Genomic DNA, 15313 nt, shown 5'->3' with positions numbered 1-15313 from the left:
TTCGACGCGCCGCCGCCCCGGGTGCGCGAGACGGCCTTCGAGGAGGATGCGCCGCTGCCGCGGACCTACCTGGAGAACAAGGCCTTCTCCATGGACGAGCACAGCGCAGGTAGGCGGCTCGCCGCGGTAGGGGCAGGGCCATCTGTCCTGAAAGGACTCTCTGCTACCCTCTCGGGGGCAGTGGTGGTGGCAGCCCTGGCAGGTCAGAGCCCACAAGCGTTGACACCTGTGTGGAAACTGGCCCAGAGGTGGATTTTTATTTAGAATTGTGTCCTATTAATTGCCAAGTACATTGGGGCCTTGACTTACGAGTTTAATTCGTTCCGTGACGGAGCTCATAACTCAAATTACTCGTATGTCAAATCAAGAAGTCAACGAGTGAGACACGTGATGCTGGGCTGATGTTGTGGCGTTCACTGTGACGTTCGCTGCGCCAACTAGCGGTGGGGTATCTGAAGCTGGCTCGTAACCCGAATTTTAGCTCGCAACTCAAAGCCAAAAATTGGCCGAGAGATGGCTCATATCTCGAAAACTCGTTAGTCGGGACACTCATAAGTCAAGGCCCCTCTGTAATTTAATGTAAAAATCCAGGTCTCTGTCATTGAAAAGCTGGATCTGGCCCTGCCACCCCGTCCCAGCCAGCAGCTGCTCCTGTAGGTGCTCCCTCCTCCCTGGCCCTGGCCCAGCCACGCCCACCACCAGGTTAGCATTCATTGCTTGCACCCTGGCAGGGGGCATGTGCAGCGAGTGCCAGGTGATGGGGGCAATGCTTGTGCCCCTCCGCTCCCTCTGGCACCACGAGTGCAGAAATTGAAGCCCTCAAGTCAGATGTCTGGATTCAGACACTGTCTCTACTGCTTCTAGCTGTGGGGCTTTGAGCAGTTTCTCTCATCTGTTAAAAAAATAAAAGAATGTGCTTGGTGGCGCTGCTGTGAGAGGTGCCATGCTGGGGTACCAGGCCGAGGGTCCCACGGTGCCTGGCATGGGATGTGAATCTGGCTGGGCTCTTCTGAGAGTAGAACCTGAGACCAGGCGCAGGTGGCTGGCTGGGGAGGTCGGGACGTGGGCATCTCTGGGAGCCCAGAGGGCACAGCGGGCAGGGCGAGCAGGGCCAGCAGCTGGTGGGGCCCAGCAGCCGGGGAGCCTCTTACTCGGCTCCTCTGGGCAGGTTCTTCCCCGCAGACCCCCGGGGCCGCGATGGTAATGCATTGCCTGAAATGGGTGTGAATTTGCACATTCCTTGTTGGTCTGTCACTTTGCCAGGCTCGGAACGCTCTCTGTTAGCCCGGAACACTAGGAGCTTGAAGGTCTAGTCTCCTTGCCATGAAGTGGGGATGCTAGGACTGCCCATGTAGCTTAGGGTCTACAGAAGTGGGGATGCTAACCTTTGTTGCGTGCACTCATGGACCAGGTACCACCCTGTGCATTTTAGTAGCTAATCTCGTTTAATACCTACAGTGACCCCATGAGGTCCCTTTGCAGACAGGTAACTGAGGCAGAGCCAGGGTGTGGACCAGGCAGGATTATTCTTTCAGAGCATGTTGGTGCCCTCATATCCCTGATGATTCAGGATGCTCTGTGCGTTGAGAAGACGCGGGTTCAGTCCCATGTCACAGAGCTGAAGCCCACCACTGGTTCAGTTCAACACTAAGTGCACAGGAGAGTGGGGAGGGGAAAGTGGGTTTTCTGGCTCCCATTACATGCATCCCTTTCTGTGGAAATGCAGCGAGTACATCCTATCCGAGTAAGATCCAGAGACCAAGGGAACTGGGACCCAGGTGAGGACCAGCAGTGTGCAGGGGGCGATGGGGTTCCCCCACCCACATCTGTTACACCCTGACATGTACCAAAGCCAAGAAACTTGTCTTTTAGTCCCCTTTATTCTCCAAAATACTAGTAGTGTTATTACCCCTTTCTGATGACAAAAGGTTAGTAATACTCATTTAGGAGGCTTAGCAAATAGAAATAATAAAAATTGCTCAAAATACCCTTGCCCAAAGGCAGTGCTCCCATTTTGCCAGACTGACTCTCTCTCTCTGTCACACACACACACACACACACACACACACACACACACACATACATGCACCACGATGCCATAGAGCTGTTCTTAACCTCGCTGCACATAAGAATCCCTTGAGCAGCTTAAAGACAGATGAGTGCCTGTCCCTTACTCTGTAAGTCTCTAGGGCCCAGATATTGTAAGCTTCGAGTGACTGTAAGGTGTAAGCAGGTTGAACACTGGGCTGGGAGTGTGCTTGCCTCATTCAGCATCACGGCCAAGGCCTGTCCTGCCAGTGACTGCGGAGCCACATGTCTGTTTCCATCGGGCACGTGATGTAGTTTTCTGGTCTCCAGCTGGCGAATGTCCCATATGTTTCTGGCTTCCCATATAAATTTATGCTGCAGTGAACATTTCCTGTTTTTCTGTATCTTTCAAAATTTTTATTTGCAGTTGACGTTCAATATTATATTAGTTTCAGGTGTACAACCCAGTGGTTAGACATTTATATAATTTATGGAGTGATTCCCCCCATAAGTCTAGTACCCACTTGGCCTCATCCATAGTTATCACAGTATTATCTATACGAATAAAAGGGTAATAGGCTAATTAGACTGGACATCTTCCAGATGTCCTTCTGGACAAAGCCACAGTGGCAGGGGCTGAGGCAGAGGCGGTTAGGGGCGATCAGACTGGCAGGGGAGAGCAGTTGGGGGGCAATCAGGCTGCAGGGGAGAGCAGTTAGGGGGCAATCAAGTTGTCAGGGGAGAGCAGTTAGAGGGAAATCAGGTTGTCAGGGGAGAGCAGTTAGGGGACGATCAGGCCTGCAGGGGAGAAGTTAGGGGATGATCAGGCTGGCAGGCAGAGGCGGTAGGGGTGATCAGGCAGGCAGGCAGGCAAGTGGTTAAGAGCCAGCAGTCCTGGATTGCGAGAGGGATGTCTGACTGCTGGTTTAGGCCTAATCCTGTGGGATCGGGCCTAAACTGGCAGTTGGACATCCCCCGAGGGGTCTCAGATTGGAGAGGGTGCAGGCTGGGCTGAGGGACACCCCCTGTCTGCCATGCACGAATTTCATGCACCAGGCCTCTAGTCTATAATAATAGAAGGGTAATATGCTAATTAGACCGGACAGCTGAACAACATTCCAGATGTCATTCCGGATTTCCTTCCAGACAAAGCCACCATGGTGGGGGCTGAGGCAGAGGTGGTTAGGGGCAATCAGGCAGGCAGGCAAGCAGTTAGGGGAGATCAGGCAGACAGGCGAGTGGTTAGGGGCAATGAGGCAGGCAGGCGAGTGGTTAGGGGCAATCAGGCAGGAGAGTGATTAGGAGTGATCAGGCAGACAGGCAGAGTGATTAGGAGTGATCAGGCAGGCAGGCGAGCAGTTAGGGGAGATCAGGCAGGCAGCCAAGTGCCCTTGATCAACTAACTTCCTGCAAAAAAGAAAATAAAAAATTCCCAGACTGCATCTAAAGTTGCACCGAAGAATCTGTGCCTTGGAGTCCTGATATATACTGCCCCCCTGTAATCATCGTATGAGAGCCCTATTTCCCCACGTCTTCACCAGCCTTGTTTGTTGTCAGACTTTTTTTAATAGCCCTGCTTTGCATCATCCCACGTGTGTATCCACTGACATTTCCATGGGACCAGGCAGGGCAGCTCCAGGCAAGCCGTGCCCTCAGAAAGCTCAGAGGCTGAGTTGCCATCTGGCTGGTGCTGCCTCTGTCCCGGTTACCTTTGCCTGCAGGGACGCCTGGCCACGCTCCTGTGCACGGTGAGAGCAGCTGTTGTCAGCTGTGGCACTAACCTCAGCCAGCTTCTACTGTAAGGAACTGGCCCCGCAGCTGACCAGACAGGAGCTACAGTGCCCTGTTCTTTTGCTTTTTCACCTGCTGGCCTTTCAGGCTCCCCTTCCTTGAAAGCTGCCTTGGCTTTCAGAGGTGGGACGCATCCCAGGTGGCCTGTGGCTCAGCCACGCCTGCAGCCTCTGCTTCCTCGTTCCCTTCCCCCAAGGAGACCCTGATATGCACCACTTCACCAGCCTGCTGCTTATGAATAAGTATCAACAAGGCATGAGGTATGTGAGTAAAAAGATTAAAATACACTGAAGGATGTAGCACCTCAGGTCACATCTCGGGCAGTGTTAGCAGGCGCTTGAAATGCTCACCTTTCCAAGAGCAGGAAAGGAAAGAGTTCTTTCTTCTGGGAGGGATTTGGGCTCAGATCTCATTAGGGCCGAGGGCTATTTAAACCCTAACCCTTAGCTTCCCAGTGGAAGGCCCTCAGTGACTTGCGGGGGGCGGGAGGGGGGTGAGCTAGCCTCACTCACAGAGTCTAGACAGGGGAGGGCTGGCATTCAACCTCTGATCTTTGATTCCTGTGGGGACCTATGGGTGAGCCCTGCTTGCCTTTCAGAGTTGACCCAGGTCAGAATGGGGTGTTAGCTGGGATTCTCAAAGTTGCAAGTAATGAAAATCTGATTTTAATCAGCTTAAGCAAAGCAAGATTATAGCACAGCAACAAAACTGATGGACTAAGGACGAAGCTTCAGGAGGGGTTCGATCCAAGAGCTCGAGGTGACAAGATTTGGTATTTCTCCATCTCTAAACCTTTTAGCATCTTGGCAGCCCACAGCTCTAGGCTTGCACAGAGTCCTAGTAGAAAAGAGGAACATTTCCCAGGATGCTAGAGAAAAATCCCAGAGTTAGCTCTGATTGGACCTGATGGCCCTTCCTGAGCCAATCAGTGTGGCTGGGGAGACACGATGCCCTGGCTGGCTAGGCCTAAATCACATGCCCACCTGGAGGCCAGGGGAGAATGCCACCGTAGCCAACACTCAGGGGCTTAGAATGTGGGGGAGGGATGTTTCCCAGAGGAGAGGCCCTTGGGCCAGTGCACCCCACAGCTGGGCAGGGCAGCGCTGAGTCCCCACCACAGCTGCTGTGTCTGAACCTCCCTCCATTCAAGCAGATCAGGCTAGGGATTGAGACTGGGACGGTCTCCTGTCCCCTACTGGGCCCGGCGGCCCCTTCTCTGCTTCCCAGGAAGGACTTCTCCTTGCTCAGAACGTGCACAGGGGCTGTGAAGGCTTGGAGATGCTAAAGCAAAAGAGGTTTTCATAAGCGTGTCTTGGAACTCGAGTTCCCTATCCTGCCTCAGTTTCTTTGGTCCAGTCTGGGCCCAGCTGCCCCCAGTGTCACTTGAATTTAAGTTGCTTCTAATGAACTAAGTGTGGTGGTTAAAACCTAGTATTCGGAGCTAGTATAGTGTGATTGTTATGAACACAGCTTCTCTGCCTGAGTTTGAATACTGATTCTGTCACTGATCTGCTGTGTGACCTTGGGCAAGTTACTTAATCTCTCTGTGCCCCGTGTGAAGTGGAAATCATAGAAGTGCCTGTGGTGCTGTGACAGTTAAAGGAGTTTATAGGTGTATAAACTCCGCACCTGGCTCCTGGGTGGCATTCTCTGAAGGTGAACTGCATTACCCAGGTGGTTTTGGTCCCTTTTCCAAGGAGTTTCTAAAAATTGCAAGATCTCTTTAGTCAGAAAGATGACTCCCCCAGTGAAGACTTTCAGGAGAGGTTTCTCGGAACAGCAACATCAGTGCCTTCGCTGGAAATGAAGATCATGAAGATGCCACCACACCCTGGAGGTGGACTTCTGTTTTGATTTTTAAACAGTCCTACTACCTTCTCCACTACTCTTTAATAAGACTGTTTTTTAGAGCAGTTTTAGGTTTACAGAAAAATTAAGCAGGAAATACAGAATGTCCCCACAAGCCCCGCCCCCAGTTTCCCTGTTACTAACAACTTGACTCTGTTACATTAGTGTTGCAGTTAGTGAATCCTTGCTATTAGCCAAGCTGTCATGGACATGTGGGACATCACTCCTGGTTTGCACAGCTCTGTGCTCTGGACAAATGCATTCTGTCCTCTCCACTGTTAGTTCTGGTGCAGAATAGCTCACAGCCTGAAGATGCCCGCGCTCCGCCATTCATCCCTAGCCCAGCCCCAGCCACTAACACCTTTACAGTCTCTAGCTTTGCCTTTTCCAGCATATTATAGCTGGCACCATACAGTGTGTAGCTCTTACAGGCTTAGCAATATGCATTTAAGTTTCCTCCATGTCATTAGGTTTTTCTTTATTAAAAAGGGGGAGAGAATCTCTGAAAGTACACAGCAGATAAGAAACACGGTGTATCCAGAGATAGAGCGTCCTGCCTATTTCTCTGTCTTTGCTTCAGATCTTAATTTATTCCTGTTCAGCAGGAGCCCCCCGTCTGGTCCAAGCCCCTCTGTGCCCTGCCTTTCCCGTGAGACACCCTCTGTCATGTGCCTTGGTCCATGCTCTTCCCTGCCTCTGTGTGTAGGGACACAGTGAGCCGTGTTGACGGTGTGATGTTGAACTGGCCATGAATGGCATGCTGTAGTGAGGTCTTTGGTCCAGGGGACCTGGGAGTACAGGGTGTGTCCTTGTCCCCTGGAGCCTGCAGGTGGGGAGGGGGAGGCCTGGCCTGTCTGCCTCAGCAGCTGCAGCCTGGACTCTGCAGACTCCTCCCCGCCCCCAGGATGGGTCACTCGGGGCAGAGAACAAAGCCCCTCTGTGACTTGTTGGGAGTCAGGCTGTGACAAAGGGCAGGAGGGAGGGCTGTGTGCCAGAGCGTGCTGATGCAGGGGAGGAACACAAAGATGTCTCTCTTCCTTGTTGTTTTGGTGTCTGTGTGGCTCCCACCTTCCCCAGCTCTCCGGACAGCAGGGTTCCGCAACGGCAGTTTGGGAAGCAGACCCAGCGCTCCGTTTAGAAGCAATGTGTACCAGCCGACCGAGATGGCCGTGGTGCTGAACGGCGGGACTGTGAGTATCAAGCCCTGGTGTTTTGGCGGAAACCTGAGAGGGAAGGACGAGGGGGAACAGCTCCCACAGGGACACAGCTCTGCAGGGGCTGCTAGGCCTGTGCAGACAGCAGTTCTAGCAGACACTGCAGCAGGAACGTGGCGAGGCTGCCATTTCTCCTACCCCTCTCCACGCACCCAGGCCCCTGTAGTGTACCATCCGTACCCGGTGTACCACCCGTACCCAGTGTACCACCCGTACCCGGTGTACCACCCGTACCCGGTGTACCACCTATACCCGGTGTACCACCTGTACCCACTGTACTACCTGTACCCGGTGTACTATACCAATTACACCACCTGTACCCAGTGTACTACCAAACCCAATGTACCATCTATACCCAGTGTACCTTCTGTACCCGGTGTACCACCCGTACCCAGTGTACCACCTATACCCGGTGTACCACCCGTACCCAGTGTACCACCTGTACCCGGTGTACCACCCGTACCCAGTGTACCTTCTGTACCCAGTGTACCACCCGTACCCAGTGTACCACCTGTACCCGGTGTACCACCCGTACCCAGTGTACCACCTGTACCCGGTGTACCACCTGTACCCAGTGTACCACCTGCACCCAGGGTACTATACTGATTGGGCCACCTGCACCCACTGGACCACCTGTACCCGGTATACCACCTAGAGATTCCCTTAAGTGTCCCTGTATCTTGCGGTTCTTGTACCCAGTGAATCCTTGGGTTTCATTATACAGAATGTATCCCTCTCTCCGTGGGAGGTGACTTAAGAAAAGCCCAGATTGCCGAACCGGTTTGGCTCAGTGGATAGAGCGTCGGCCTGCGGACTCAAGGGTCCCGGGTTCGATTCCGGTCAGGGGCATGTACCTTGGTTGCGGGCGCATCCCCACTGGGGGGCGTGCAGGAGGTGGCTGATCGATGTTTCTCGCTCATCGATGTTTCTAGCTCTCTATCCCTCTCCCTTCTTCTCTGTAAAAAATCAATAAAATATATTTTAAAAAAGAAAAAGAAAGAAAAGCCCAGAATTACGAAGTGGATTTTGCTGACGCCCAGCCTAGTCAGGCCCTTAGCCCCCCGCCCTGTGCCAGCTGGGCCCGGGCTGCCCACTCCCCCGCCCTGTGCCAGCTGGGCCCGGGCTGCCCACTCCCACCCAGAGAGTTACCTTGAAAAATTGAAGTGCTTCTCGTTTCCCGTCTGTGAACACAAAAGCGGGTGAGCTGGCTGGTGCCAAACAGGCCTCAGCAGAACCGTCACTGTCTCTTTTGCCTGTGAATGACCTCATGTTGCTTCTCCATCGAATCAGATACACTCTCATCCCCACATTTACTGCCAAGTGCACTCCCTGCTTCTTCCTAGGTGCATGAGCCACTACAGGTGCGAATGGATTTCCATTCCTCTGTCATGTGCCACGCCCATGCTCGGCCTCGGGGCTTTGTGTCGGATGTGGTCAGGGCTGTCTGCGCTGGGGGCAGGGCTCCTGCCTGTGGGTGCTGTCGGCGTTGCCCTGCAGGTGGGATAGGCCCCCAGATTCCCACACTGCAGCCTTTACTGCCCCCCCCCCGACTGGGCTGCCTCCCACTGGGCTGCCTCCTGGTGGGGAAGAGCCTGATTCGAGCCCCCGCTGTTATAATTAATATGATTAGAAGGTGGCCCCAAAGGTCAGTCCTAAGCCTCCCTGGTCCCTTCAAGACAGAAGAGCACCCTGACTCAGAAGGTGAAGGGTTTCTGGGTAAGGAAACATTTATTCTGGCACATGACCCCAGAGAAAGGAAGGTGGGCTTCCCGAGAAGGCAGGGCCAGGCACCCAGCCCCGGGAGAAGGCAGGGCCGGGCACCCAGCCCCGGGAGAAGGCAGGCGCTGGGCCTCGTACTGTGTGCTGCGGGGACGCTGACTTCCCAGCACAGAGCTTAGTGTGTTTCCTTGTTTCCAGATCCCAACCGCGCCACCGAGTTACATGGGAAGACACCTCTGGTGAGAGACGCAGGCCGACCTCTGAGGGCTCATCCGCTGTCTCTCTGGGAGGAGTCAGCCACTGCGGCCGCACAGGCAGCTCCCGCCAGAGCTCTGGAAACCCTAGGCCAGGGCCCATGAAATGTGAGCACTGCTGAATGGCGAGCTAACCCAACTGCCACCTCCCCGCCCCCGAGCCCCGCAGCCTCGACCCCGCACACTGCAGCGAAGCTGATTGCCAGTAGAGTTAGCTCCCTCACAAACAGGGCAGGAAGCCCGTCGCATCCTCAGGTGGACCAGCCCCATGCTCACGGCTGAGGGCCAGGCAGCTGTGGGTGAACGTGGAGGTGCCCCCACGCCCCCGGCCTCTTGGAGGTGCTGTCCATTGAGGGGCCCATGGGGCTCTCTGCCTGCACTTTCGGGGTCAGGAGCAGTTCAGGAGGCTGTGGTGTGAGTCAAAGGAGAGGCCAATCGGATCGGGAGGCAAGCTGTCCCCCGGCCTGGAGGTGCTGTCAGTGCCAAAAGGGGTGCAGCCTGGGAGCGGGAGTGACCGTCACAGTCAGAAAGTGGCGATCTGCCACGGCGCCTCCCCGGGGCCTCTGAACCAGTGTCTTGGCAGGAAAATGAGGCACTACCTACCCCCCCTTGTGTTGCCGCCCACCAGTGGCCTCGTGCCCACTACCATTCATTTCAAAGGCTGAAGTGGGGCCACCAGCTTGAAGTTCGGGGTCGGCAGGCGGGCGGGCAGGCGCCTCAGCAGATTTTCCCAGATGGGGCACCGGGTGCCTCCGGGTGGAGGGTGGCACTGCTGCCTGGCATGCGGCGAGCTGGATGCAGCATCGAGCTTTCTGCTGCACGGGCGGGGAGTGGTACATCGCTAACTTGGTGCCTGCAAGGTCCATGAAAATGGTTCGAGTCCTCCAAGCCATTGTCCTGTGTGGCTCCCACCTGTCCCCAGCAAGTCCCCCCCGGTCCCTGCATTCCACGGCTCAGCACCCAGCCCACACACGCTGCACTGTTTGGCCAGCACAGCCGCCAGCAATTCTCGGTGCGTCTCAACTGACGGCAGGGGGTGCACAGGAGGCGGGGCCTGAACAGCCCAGACGCCTGTAACCTTTTAGGAAAATGGAAAAGGTTAGTGTTTGGTGAGGGGAACTGACCTCTTCATAACCAATGTGTCTGAGCTGAGTGTGTTTTAATAAACCTGACTTTTCTCCAGGCCTAGTCTCTGCTGTCCCCCCTCCGCCTCCACCCAGCCCAGGTGTCTATGTGGCCCTCCTCCCGGTTCCCTCTGGCCAGCACCTTCCTCACGCATGCCCAGCCCAGAGCCCGAAGCTCCCAGGATCCGACCCCAGCCCTATGACAGGAACAGCAGGGGTGGGTGAAAACTCGGGGGTGGGGGGGGCGGGGCAGACCCAGACCCAGACCCAGAATTCTCAACATATAAAAATCTTCCAACACCTGTGTCCAGGCCACTGGGAACCGACTGCGTTACACATCCTTGTGCCAGGAAGTGGCCACTCAGCCCCGGTCCCTGGAGTCCTTCAGAGCCCCAACCCCACCTGGGACTCAGGACTTGGCTGCAGAGCCCGCAGGGGGTGTTCGTACCGCCCTTCCCTGGGCGCAGGGGCCCAGCATGCCAGGCGAGCGCGGGGCAGCGACTGCGGGCATGTAACCTTTGACCCCACACGTGGAACAGCTTTGTGTCAAGGACTGAGATCTTTTTCCTTCTTTTCTTTTTAAGCCTCTGATAGTGACTGCTCTGCGTTTTGCTTTATTTGGGCACTAAGATGGGCGCAGGCCAAGTGCGGCCCTGGGCGGAGGTGGGGGGAGAGTGCGAGAACTGCCGTTTCCTAGTGACGTCACTGGAAGGTACAGAGAGACATCTGTGCCCAGAGACGCAGCCAACTTTCCCCACAGAGCAAAGTTCAAGTACCAAGTTAAGTGGCGCCTGTTTCTGTGAACAGCCTTGTTGGGGAAGATGATCTGAAGAGGCATCGGTGGTAAAAAGACCTAATCGTAAGCACTCCTGTCCACGTTTGCTTACGAAACCACCGTGCACTCTCACAGCCACGAGTGCCCCCTAATGGAGATGGTCCTTAGAGGCTGGTGTCTCCCTGGGAGACGGAGCTGACAGGCACGCCGGGAAGCCGTGCGCCCCAGGTCTCGGGTCTGTGGTTGGAAGCGCGGACGTAGGGGTCTTCTAGGTCAGCCAATGCCGAGTTGAACCCCAACTGAAGGGAGCTTGTGGCTTTCGTGGCCCGAGGATGCAGTGACCCACCAGCTCACAGGAGTGCCCAGCGGGTGCTTTGTGTTCATTGAGCTACGGCTCACTTTTGATAGATAATATGTATTTATTAAATGTATTAACATGTGTTTTATAATGTACCTTCATCCTCCGCTGGCTGACTGTCGCGTACTTATGAGAAAAAAAAATTAAAGAAATTTCAAGACAATCAATGTGCACTATACATGACTGTATATAACTATTACAAATTGAAAAGGTTGTAAAGCATTGGCAGATGGATTTTATTTTCAAAATGCTATTCTTAACACAGAAATAAAGGCTTTACTATTTACGTAAGATGTGTGGTAGCATGTCAAACAACCCAATACAACCACAAGGCTACGCCTATGGCTCTTTGAATGGGAAAATCCTGGTTAATGGCAAAGCACTGACCCAATGAGGGTCACCCATCAGCTTGCCCACCGAGTGAGGAGCCTGCTGGGAGTGGGGCCTGACTCCTCTGGGTGGTGGGAAGGTAAGGCGTCTCCTTTGGAAGTGACCGCAGGCAGCAAGGCCTGTCGTGAAGAGCAGGTACCAGATAAACTAAGACCACGCAGGGGTCGGGACTTAAATTTAAACATGGCTCTTTGCCGAAGTGGGACACGGGTAACCAGGACACTTCACTGCTTGCAACTAGAGCTTGTTGTACATTTTAAAGGCGACTGGTGTAGAAGAACACTGAGGCACTGGAGAAATAGAAGGCTGAAAGAATAACATGTAGGGATAATGCAGAAAGACCAGTAAAGTACGAATTACTTGCACTTACAACAAGTGCTGTCTTATGTTTTCTAGCCATTAAATCTAGTTGGTAAAGAAATAACAAGAGGAAGCATAACTTGGACTCTGCCTGAACCTGGTCCCTGGTCAAGGAGCGGAGGTCGGGGCGACAGCAGCCTCTTCCTCCTTCACCTCCTCCTCCTCCTCCATGGTTTGTTTCACTGCAAAGAAACAAAAGAAAAGGTCAGGACTGGGTTACCCGCCTGGAAAGACTTGTCATTGGGAAGTCGAGAACTGGTGGGTGGAGAAGGCCAGTTGTACCAGCTGCTGGGCTGTCCCCAAACCCGCACATGGGTCCATGGCCACCTTAGGTCGGCTCCGCAGGTCAGAGTGCACTTGCAGGGGGGGACTGAAGGAGGAAGTTTTTCTGAAGATGACAGATTCCAGCTCTGGCCTCAACCCTGTGTGTCACCACTCACCCCCCAAATTAAAAACTCCAGATAGCTTGGGGTCAGTACAAGATCAGAAGAGCATCTTTTCAAGACTTTCATGGTCTGGGATCCTGATGATTTCGAGTCAGCCAAAGAGGAAAGGGAGCTGAACACAGCGTGGCACTGTTGTAAGGAACACTGTCCCAGCAGATAACAGCGCCTCCCCCCAAATATGCACCCGTCTCCTGGTCGGGGAAGGGAGCCTTTGGGAAGACTCTTGTCACTCTTGGCTCTAGTGTCAGGTCCTGCCCGATGTGGGTGCCTGAGGCTGTTCTAAGCAAGGCACAGGCACAGCTGGCTTTTGTGGAGAGCCGGGTGGGACAGAATGGATGGCGGTTTCACCGTGGGGTAGGGTTCAGGCCAGCCCACTCGGTCCTGGTCCTGGCCTCCCGGTGACTAAGGCCACACACGGGCAGACCCCAGCCCAGGGGAGGCGTGGACCCCGACCGGACCCGAGCAGCGTGGCTGCTCCCAGGTGGGAGCAGCTGAAGCTTCGGGCAGAGCAGGCCAGCCCAGCAGCTTCCAGCTCAGGCGACACAGACTGCCCAAGGGACACGGTTTATTCAAAGTCCATTTCCAAATCACCTCTGTGTGGACTTGCAATTGCAACATTTCCATTGGCCCCGCCCCTACTTCCCATCCTGGCCCTGCCCCATCCCACCAACCTGGCCCCGCCCCATCTCTCCATCCTGGCCCCGCCCCCGCCTCCCCATCCTGACACTGCTGGTGTGTAAAGATCCCCAGGTGACAAAGGAAGAATTGGAAATGGCATCCCCCAGAGTCGCCTCTGTTTAATAACTAGCAAAATGCGTAATGCATTTATTTAGGTTCTCATGACTGTATTAACCCAGACAAGAAAAATACTGCCAATACCTGGAGCTGTGCTCTGGAAACATGAAACACTTCTCAATGTGTGTGCCTTTCTGTGCCACGTGTCTGGGCAATCCCAGTGAAGACCCTGTTGGCTGGCAGGTGATGAGGCCCCACAGACGCACCACACACAGCTGGCCTCCCAGCCGCGCTGACCATGTTTAGAACTGACTGAGGTGGCCCCCTGATGGGCAGCGTTTGCCAGTTCCCACGGAGGGCCTGGCACGGAGCTGGGAAGCGGGCCCGGGGGCAGTGTGCAGGTAGACACAGGTACCACAGAGCTCACCAGGGGTGGGACCAGCAACGTTTGCATCACTGGGCACCTAGGAGAAACGCAAATCCCTGACCCACAGTCAGAGCCGCCTGTGGAGCCTGCTGTGTGCTCCCCGACCTCTGGCGGGTGCTGACGCCTGACTCTGGTCCCTGGCTGCACTTAGGAGCCCAGGCGGCCCCTGAAGCCTACTGTGCCTGGTCTCACCCAGACCTTCTGGTCCTGGGCCTGGGCCTGGGCCGGGCCTCAGGACTCATTCAAAGCCCCATGTGTGCTGACCAGTCAGGGTTGAGAAACTCGAACCACGACTGGAGCCCCTTGAAGAAATAGGACCCGCCCTGGCCAGTGTGCCTCCGTGGACAGAGCCTCTGCCTGCGACTGCAGGGTCCCAGGTTCAGTTCTGCTCAAGGGTGCAGGCCTGGGTTGCAGCCTCGATCCCTAGGGGGCATGCAAGAGGCAGCTAGTCAATGATTCTCATCATTGATGTTTCTCTCTCTCCCTGCCTCTCTGAAATCAATAAAAATATATTTAAAAAAAGAAATATGACCCTAAAGACCCCCAGCCGTTCAGCTCAGCGGCATTCTCTGTGCCTACAGCTGGTAGCCAGACCCACAGCGCCGCTAATGCGGTGGGAGGGGGACTGGCTTTGGGGTTGGGGGGCTCCAGCCTTGGGCTCTCTAGCTCCTCAACCCTCCCTGAAGGCAACCCTGATATCTGCGTCCTGGAATTTTACCCAGTTCCTACCCATACCTACAACCTCTCTCCCTAACTCTACACTTTGGCCCCATCTCTTTCAGATCACAAGCCTGGAGGGAGGAGATGGCAAGGGATGCTAGGGACCCTCCTTTAAGCTGTAGTCAAGATATGACCCCAGCATGTCCAACCTGCGGCCGGCAGGCCGCTCGACCTAGACTAAAGGGCCTGAACAGGTGGTTGTGGAGCCTCCCTGTGGGGGCCTCCCTGTGCCCGCCCCACCCCAGGCAATCAGTCAGAATCTGCGTGGTGCAGCCACTGGAGAGCTGGCCCTTCCGTGAGCCAGGCGGGCATCTCCCCACAGAGCAGTGCCCCACCGCATCTGCCCGGGAAGCCCAGCACGCACAGACTGGCAGGTGTGGACTAGCACGTTCCTGACATCAGAGCGTGGAAAGCAACCCGGGCGCCCGTCCAGCTCGCTGGGTGAAGGCCTCGTGGGTTAAGTGGACAACGAGCTCCCCTCAGCTCAGACCCATCCTCAAGGCTGAAGAAGGTGCGGAGTGGGAGTGGCCCACTGTGTGGTTCTGTGTGCAGCAGGTCTGGCCACTGAGGGATGCACCTAAGACGGAAGAACTCTAAAGAAAAGCCAAGAGCCATTATCACCAAGTGAGGGACAGTGGCTTCCCGGGGCAGCTCTGAAAGTGTGGCGGCCCTCTGCTGCCTCAATGGGGGGTGGGGGGATGTCACGGGAGTGCTTTTCGGGGACGTGTGCTTCATAGGCACTGAAGTTTGCATGTTTACAGCCCTCCCAGAAAAAGAGAAAAGAAATGAGCATGGGAGTAACAGGAACTTACAAAGAACCGGAGAGGAGCGATGTAACTGCCTGGGGAGGGTGGGGCCAGACTGAGTGGAGTCCCCATCAGTGTCAGCAGGAAGTCAGAAAATGCCCCAAACCCGACCGTCTGTTAGGGATGCAGACGGACGGCCCAGAGGCCAGCGGGAGTGCGCGGGACGGTCTGAGAGGGCAGCACACATGTGCGCGTTCTGTCCGCTTTCTCCCAGGCGTCTTTCTGGCCATAGGACACGGTGCAGGGGTTACTTTGCTAAAAATGTGAAAACAATGACGTCTCCTCAGTGGTTTCCCCCTGGGCTTGGCAGGGGCAGCT

General features: G+C 55.1%; 2 protein-coding genes across 2 annotated transcripts in view; one reads left to right on the top strand and one right to left on the bottom strand.

Moving 5' to 3' along the window:
* Positions 1 to 6: 6 nt before the first annotated feature.
* Positions 7 to 11402, top strand: LOC102258676. Its single transcript, XM_014535830.1, has 3 exons — positions 7 to 109; positions 6745 to 6857; positions 10290 to 11402. The coding sequence occupies exons 1-3, from the start codon at positions 91 to 93 to the stop codon at positions 10491 to 10493; spliced, it is 336 nt and encodes a 111-aa protein (XP_014391316.1). The 5' UTR covers positions 7 to 90; the 3' UTR covers positions 10494 to 11402.
* A 105-nt stretch (positions 11403 to 11507) lies between these two features.
* The window catches only part of IQCK (IQ motif containing K), a 131652-nt gene continuing 127846 nt past the window's right edge, over positions 11508 to 15313 (bottom strand). Inside the window, exon 9 of the mRNA XM_014535850.1 lies at positions 11508 to 12043. Within this exon, the coding sequence (XP_014391336.1) occupies positions 11970 to 12043 (74 nt within the window). The 3' untranslated portion in view covers positions 11508 to 11969. The remainder of the gene's footprint in view (positions 12044 to 15313) is intronic.

The sequence above is a fragment of the Myotis brandtii genome, unplaced genomic scaffold (assembly GCF_000412655.1).
Source record: "Myotis brandtii unplaced genomic scaffold, ASM41265v1 scaffold152, whole genome shotgun sequence".
Lineage (NCBI taxonomy): Eukaryota > Metazoa > Chordata > Mammalia > Chiroptera > Vespertilionidae > Myotis > Myotis brandtii.
The sequence above is the reverse complement of the archived record's forward strand: the minus strand, read 5'-3'. Positions and strand labels throughout refer to the sequence as shown.

Coding starts and splice junctions, on each gene's coding strand:
- LOC102258676 (XM_014535830.1), top strand. Junction 6,858..10,289: donor TGGTGCTGAACGGCGGGACT/GTGAGTATCAAG, acceptor ACCTGTGTCCAG/GCCACTGGGAACCGACTGCG.